This window comes from Kryptolebias marmoratus, linkage group LG21 (assembly GCF_001649575.2).
Source record: "Kryptolebias marmoratus isolate JLee-2015 linkage group LG21, ASM164957v2, whole genome shotgun sequence".
NCBI lineage: Eukaryota > Metazoa > Chordata > Actinopteri > Cyprinodontiformes > Rivulidae > Kryptolebias > Kryptolebias marmoratus.
The window spans coordinates 23,255,293-23,262,994 of NC_051450.1; the positions used below are offsets into that span (position 1 = coordinate 23,255,293).

Consider the following 7,702-nt stretch of genomic DNA (forward strand, 5'->3'; position numbering starts at 1 on the left):
GCCCCTCTCAGAGGTCAGGGTGGGGCTCCTGGTCCAGCATTGACCCACGGGCCCCTCTCAGAGGTCAGGGTGGGGTTCCTGGGGTCCAGCATTGACCCGTGGGCCCCTCTCAGAGACCTGGTTTCCAGTAGGCTGCTGGGTCCAGTCTGATTATGTAAGAAGCAGCTGTGGAACATCCAGCCTGCAGGAGTTGTGCGTCAGCAGCTTGTTATCAATATTTAGGAGACAACTGTTGGTGTTTGTAAGAAGGATGATGGAGCTGAGAGATTCGTGGGTTTTGTTGGATTCTTGGTGTCGCAGAGTCGAAGGTATGGATTGTTGTTAACTGTACTGACTTTATGGATTGTTCTGGTTGATCTTTATGGATTGTTCTGCTCTCCGTTGGGTTGATGGGTACCCTGAAGGGTTGGGGGGACAGAGGAGAATGCTGGGGTACAGGGAGATGGAGGCAGCTGAAGAATCTGATGCTGACATGAAACCTCTGTGCAGATTTCTGTCTTCCTGACTTTGAAAGCAGAGAAATCCAACCTGCACCTTCTCCCTTCGTGTCCTTCTGTCTCCAGCTGTTGAACCTCTTCCTGGCTCTGCTCCTCAGCAGTTTCAGCTCTGACAACCTGTCGGCTCCAGATGACGACGGAGAGATGAACAACCTGCACATCGCCATCCACCGGATCACCAGAGGACTGGCCTGGTGCCGCCGGCAGGTAAGCTGCTGAGGCATTCAGGCCGACCTGCTGACCTGCTGAAGATCTGCAACATCTCAGGCTGGGATCGTGTCTCTGTTCAGGTGATGGATTTCTTTAACGGGAACCTGAAGCGCCGACGTCAGAAACGGAAGGAAGCCAAAGCCATGATGAAGCTGAAACGTCTGAGCTCGATACACACCGAGGCCAACGGAGCAGTCATCGGTACCACACACACACACACACACACACACACACACACGTCCTCAGTGCTCCTCAGGTTGGACCTCACTGATTTTTCCTCCGTCTCAGGTCGTCACGTAGAGAAGTACGTGGTGCCGGAGGACGACAGCTACATGACCAACCCCAACCTGACCATCAGCGTCCCCATCGCCCCCGGAGAGTCCGACGTGGAGTTCCCTGAGGAGGAGGAGGAGGAGGAGGAGGAGGGGGGAGGAGGGGAGCAGAGCGAGTCGTCCGAGGGAGACGAGGAGAGGGAGGAGGTGAGTCAGCCATGACAGCGTGGCGTGTATCTGTCCCGTTCATTCAGAGTTTCAGTCCAGTTTCAGGAAAGAAGCTGTTAAATGACTGAATCCTAAGAAAATAAGAGATTCAGGACTTCAGTGAACAGATTTCTGAGTTTGTTTGTTCCGGAGACATTATCGGGGTCTCTCAGACAGAATGGGAGACCTCAGGCGGTGCATTATGGGCCGGCGTTTTTCTCGCTCCGCACGGCTGCGTTTCTGCTAAAAGGGTGTATGTTAGTGCGTGCTCCTGTCTGGCTGTAATATGAGTTATTTAGTGTGGGTTTCTGTGCCTTCATGCATTCAGAGGACTGTGTGTGTGTGTGTGTGTGTGTGTGTGTGTGTGTGTGTGACATTTCTCAGATATCTGCTTCAGGAGCAGCTCATGAAGTTAAAACATCTCAGTCTGAGGCAGCAGGAGATGTTTGCTCGTTTCTTTGTTCCAACATGAAATGATAGATTTGTGTGTGTGTGTGTGTGTGTGTGTGTGTGCACCTGTGCTGACTCAGTCCAGCTCACCTCTCCTCTTTAATCATGTTCTGCACCTGTTCTGCTTCACTTCCTCTTTGGATCTGTTGATCTTTCAGCTGGTTCTGAGTTCTAACGTTTCCTGATTATCTTCAGATTAATTCATCTGTTATTGAAACGTTCTTCAGTTCCCTTCATGGTTCCTCATGACACGTCTGGATCCTGCAGAACCATCAGAACCTTCTGCTGCTCACGGGTCAAGAAGTTCTGACTGTTTGTCTGAGGCTTACTTTTTACTCTGTGTTTCTGCCTGAACTGGTTCTGGGTCTTCTATATCACCCAGCATGCTTTGCTTCCATCATGGCCGCCCCCACAGATCCTTCCTGTCGTCTCTTATCAGAGCTCTGATGTTCAGGAGGAACAGGAAGAAGACTGGACCTGGAGTTTCACAATAAAGCTCACAGATACCCTTCAGAATAAGAGTCTGGTCTGTCCCAGTCTTGAAAAGGAGAACGTATTTTTGGCTTCAGAGAAGAAAGTTGATGTTTTTACTGAAGCTTGCTCTCCTGGAGGTGAACCAGCTGCTCGCAGCGAGATGACGTCCTGTTCCTCGTCACCCCTGACTATAATTGTTCCTGCGCTCAGAAATAATGAATCTCAGCAGCTTTTCCACCACCTCTGGTGTTTTTCCTCCGTAACTTTCTGTGTTTGTTGACGGGGAAATATTTCCTGAGCGTCCTCGCTGGATCAGCAACATAAACGTGAAAAATGGTTCCAGACGCGGCGCGTTAGCCCGAGTTTGACCCAGATAGGCAGGTGAGGAATGTTCCTGCAGGTCCGTGAGATTAGTCAGCAGCCCGGTTCAGGTGTGGCTCAGGACCGCTGAGCGAGCAGCTCCAGAACCACCTGGACCTGACCCAGTCCACGAGACTCTTATGTCCAGCTGGAGGTCCAACCTTACATCTGTCCTGCAGTTTATGAGACACCAGGTCAAGTTGAACTGGAGTCAAACCGGTTTAACAGAACCAGGATGAGTCTGGGTGTGTGTCCATGTTCAGTCCCAGGTGAAACTGTGCGTGTGTGTCTGATGACCTCTGACCTCGGCTGACAGACATCCAGGTGCCGTCTGTCTGCAGAGACAGGTGGTGGAGACGAGCGTCCTGCTTTGATTTCTCTCATCTGAACCAAGATGAACCACATCAAAACACCAGAAATCAAACAGCAAAGTGTCCGAATGATTTCATTTCATCACAACACAGAAACACCTGTGAGAACCTGAGAACCTGGGAACCAAGGGATTGTGGGTAATGTAGTGAAGACTGAAGGGTTTTATACTCAGACATACTTAAAAATAAATTCATGCAGACATTCAGTTCATTTTCTCCTAAAACAGATTCAAATTTAAACCTGAATGTTTGAGATAAAATCTTTATTTTATCTCCCAGCAGCTGAAGATTCAAACCTTCGTTTAAAGGAAATAAACCTGCCTGCTCCTGATTGGAACCCATCATGCTGCTCATCTTGTTAAAATTATAAATTTTCTGGTCTGGTCTCAGTTTCTGCTCCTCCTCCTCCTCCTCCTCCTCCTCCCGGTGGGAAGATGAAGAGTGTGACACGTTTCTGCGTTCCTAAGCACAAAACCCACAAACCGTCCCCCTGAAAGATGTTGTGTTCGTCCTCGTTAGCAGTGACCGAGCTTTTCCTCGCTTCCAAGATGAACAACCGCGAGGTAAAGAATCACCCGTCTCCATGGCAACCACGTGCCGAGAAGCCTGAAGAGTTTCATCCACCTGAGTGAGACACCGGGGAACGTTAAACTTCACTGGTTTCATTTTAAACATGGACTCCACCATCCTTTGGTCTACAGAGGAGCCCAGACCATCAGCCCTCCACCGCCGTGCATTCTGGGTAAAAAGCTGTCCTCTGGTCTGGGATTTTGAAGGCGATATTTAATCTTTGACAGAGTTTAGTGATTTTGAGTGAAAATCTGTGAATTTTCTTGAAACTCTTGTCTCCACCTGCTCATTGCTGATGTGTTTCCAGCTTGGCGTTGTGTTAACGCACACCTGTAGCTCCAGGTGATGACCAGCAGCTCCAGGTGATGACCAGCAGCTCCAGGTGATGACCAGCAGCTCCAGGCTGAAGCTGAGCCTCTTATTGGCTCTTAAAGATCAGATTTTTTACAGGAACCTTCAGACTGAAGGACAGTAAACTTGCGTCAGACTCCTGATAATCCAGGAAGTTTATTTTCTACATGCGTGTCTAATTTTACCATCTTTGTTCAGTCAGAACCTGGTCCTTTTCTAAGTTATTTTATTAAAACGACCGGAAACAGAGTCCACGTGACTCTGCTGTCCCTGAGAGGGTTTCTCTGCTCAACCACAGAAAAGCTTCGGAGTAAAAATACATTTAAACGCCTCATTATACCCGTCAGCTGTCAGGAGCTTCTGGCTCCGGGCGGCCACACGTGCACGTTACATTGTGTGCACGTCTCCGTGAGTGTGTGTGTCAGAGATTAGGAGTGTGTCCTCGTCTGTTTGGCTCCGTGGCTCGCCGCCGCTCGTGTCCAAGGCTGGCATTTGTCACGGAGTCTGAATGTATTCATGAGGAGCTGTTGACTCAGGTAGTTCGTTCACCTGTGCGTGCACGCGCATGCACACGCACGCATGCACACACTCACACACACGCATGCACACACACACGCACGCACACACACACACATGCACACACACACACACATGCACACACACACGCACACACACACACGCTGACACACACACACACGCGCTCACACACACACACACACACACACACACACACACACACACACACGCTCGCTGTTTCTTTGTCCAGACCAAAGACTAACTCGCCAAATTTCCTCCGTCCTCAGCAGCCCCCGTCCCTCCGTCTCTTTGTACCGTTAATCTCCCATGATGCTTTGCAAACGGGGACCTTTAAAGTCCGCTGGGACTGAGGTGGGGGGTTCTGACGCTGAGTCCAGGTTTTACCGGGAACAGACGGCGGTTTTCCTGGCCCGCAGTCTGAGCGTTTTGAAGTTGCAGTTTCTGTGTTTGGAGCCAGAACTCCTGCTGGTTCTGTAAAACTGGACCGGTCCAGCCCAGTTCTGATTGTCTCACAGAAACACGTCAGGATTAAACTTATTCACCTCCTGAAACAGCAGACGGTCTTTACCTGAGTTTCTGTGGCTTTTACAGTTTAACGGTTCTGTTTGAAGGTGTGGAACGCTGAAGCGTTTGGTACTGATCCGGTACCGACAGGACCGGTGCCCCCAGGACCGGTACCAACAGGACCGGTACTCTCAGGATCGGTACCAACAGGACTGGTACCGACAGGACCGGTACCAACAGGATCGGTACTCTCAGGATCGGTACCGACAGGACCTGTACCGACAGGACCTGTACCGACAGGACCGGTGCCTGCAGGACCGGTGCCTGCAGGACCGGTGCCCGCAGGACCGGTACCCACAGGACCGGTACCAACAGGACCGGCATTTTTAAGACCTAAAGTTTAGAGTTTACATCCAACATCTTTTCTTCCATTTTTATTTAAAATAAAAAAGACAAATTTAAATAATTAAAATTTAAATAATAATAATTTAAATATTTTAGAGCTTAATTTCTTTAAAGTTAAAGCTTTTTGTTCAGAAACAATAACTGCAGCATGGATGGTTCTGATGGTACCGATGTTTGGATCGGTCCTCCTGTCGTCTCATTTATTAATAAATGTTCTTAATTCACCTGCAGGGAAAGTTTGAACCTGATGCTTCTGGCTCTGATGCTCTGATTGGTTGTCTCCTGCAGCAGAAGGATGACATCAGCCTATCAGAGGGCAGCACCGTGGACCTGAGGAAGCCCGGCGAGGAGGAGGATGAGTACTCGGAGTTGGCCGAAGAGGCCATGGATCCTGACAACTGCTTTCCTGATGGTGAGAACAGAAGTTAAGACTTAAACCACTTCCTGTTTGTGTTTGAGGCGTAGAAATTAGTTTGTCATCGTGTTTGTGAGCTACATCTGCACATCCTGACAGCTTCGGATAAACTACAGACAACAAAAACAATGTTTTCTACTGAAGTGACAGATTAGACTGTCGACCTGTCTGTCTTCAAGCCCCGCCCCCATCTGCGTGCCCTCCTCCTCCTCCTCCTCATCATCATCACCGAAACTTTCAGAACAGTAACTAAAAGCTAAAACTGAAGTATTTAAAGGTATTTAAAGTCCTTCATTCCTTTCTGGGAGATAAAAAGTCAAATTATTAAAAATGATACAAAAGCCAGAAGTCACAGCTAAAATGTCCTGAACGAGCCGAAGGTTTGATACCTGAACGGCTGAAAGTAGCTGAAGGAAGAAACGATGAAGAGAAAACAACAGTTTGGATTAAATATATTTTAACGCTGGTTTGTTAGTCGGTGGATAAATAGTTATTTTTTATTTCTCACAAAGATTTGAACTTTAATTCATCATCGTTGGTTTAATTCTGCAGCAAATCTTTTTGTTCTGATGAATCGAGGACTCAAACAAAGTCCAGAAGAAAACTTCCCGCGCAGCTGCTGAGAGGAATTAGTCCTTTTATTTGTAGATGTGTAAAGGTGTATCCCCACACACACACACACACACACACACGCCTCCACTTGGCCCGAAACTCTCAGATCAGATTAATGAGTGTGTTCCTACTGACCCAGGTGAGAAGCAAACACCTTGTTTCCTCGCTGACTCAGCCCGATCTTTACTGGAACACACAGATTTGTCTTCAGGTGAGACAAACTCAACTATTGTTGCTTTAACATCCGAGGAAATAAACCGAAGGACTCCTGAAGTATCGTGTCTCACGGCTGCCTGACGAATCGTTTCTTCCTCGTGTGGTCAAACCTGAGATTTACTGACATCAAATAAAACCCAAACAGCTGACAGAGTCCAGGATGTTAGATGATTTTAGATGATTTTAGATGATTTTAGATGCTTCTGACCCAGTTTTACACCACTGACTTCCTCTTTCAGGGTTCATTAATCAATTATGTCAGAAAACAGAAACTATTCCTCCTCTTTGTTTACGACTCGTAATTGTTGCCAACAAAACTGCTGATTTCACTCATTTATTACAAATTCAGACTTTTAACACAAATTAACACAAACAGATGTTTTTACCTGAAAGTTAGTAAAATGTTGGTTTTTGGATATAAACTCTGCTTCATGTTTTATTTTTTTTATATTTGACCCTAAAAACAGCAAATATTTGTTGAATTTCCTTTAAAAAATGATGTTTTTACATCAGAGCCAGTTTGTAGTTTAATTCCAGTAAATATCTTCAGCTTTTAACTGAATATGTTTATAAAGTCATGCGTTAAACTGTGATAATGTTTTTATTTTAAAAACATCTAACGGTCCTGATCCTGGGAGAATGTTGGGATTAAAGTCCCACTTATAGAAAATAAAAGTTCATTTTCTCTGGTTATAAACATTTAAAATGGGCTGTTTAAGGTTTCATCTTCTCAGTTTTATAATTATTTTAAAATAAAATCGTTCCTTGAATGATTGAAACAACCAGATGTGATCGTTCGCCCTCAGAGTCCGACTCTCAGCGACTACCACTCCTGTCAGCTAGCTGTGGCAGCCATTTTGGATCCACAGGTTAATCGGTATGAGGCGCTCATCCAGTGATTTCTGGCTCCTCAGATATTTTACTAACAGACAGATAAATGCAGCTGCAGGTTTTCTCCTTGTGTTGTCGACCGCTGCTCAAAGAGCCAATTCAATATGGCCGCCTCGGCAGGCTGACCTCAGGAAGTGTCAGTTTGCAGGTCCTGAGCTAACATTTGGGGTGATAGTAGCTGAGAGTCGTTCATTGTGGCGGGCGACAAGCATTCCTTCTGTAAGGACAGAAAGGCTCAGCTGGGTCCAGGCCTCTGTCCTCTGTCCTCAGTTTGGACTTGAGTCCCCGCAGACTGTCCAAGGTTTCCCCAGCCGCCCCGCTCGTCCCGCCCCGCCCTGCCCGCCCCGCTCGTCCCGCTTG

The 7,702-nt window shown here is 47.3% G+C and overlaps 1 protein-coding gene across 2 annotated transcripts in view; it reads left to right on the top strand.

The window, feature by feature from the left end:
• Nucleotides 1-7,702, top strand: part of LOC108251229 (sodium channel protein type 4 subunit alpha) — a 102,022-nt gene that overhangs the window by 66,335 nt on the left and 27,985 nt on the right. For both annotated transcript variants that reach the window (XM_037973131.1, XM_037973130.1), the window contains exons 19-22: nt 564-704; nt 788-908; nt 996-1,186; nt 5,497-5,620. In XM_037973131.1, coding sequence (XP_037829059.1) covers nt 564-704; nt 788-908; nt 996-1,186; nt 5,497-5,620 — 577 coding nt within the window. The remainder of the gene's footprint in view (nt 1-563; nt 705-787; nt 909-995; nt 1,187-5,496; nt 5,621-7,702) is intronic.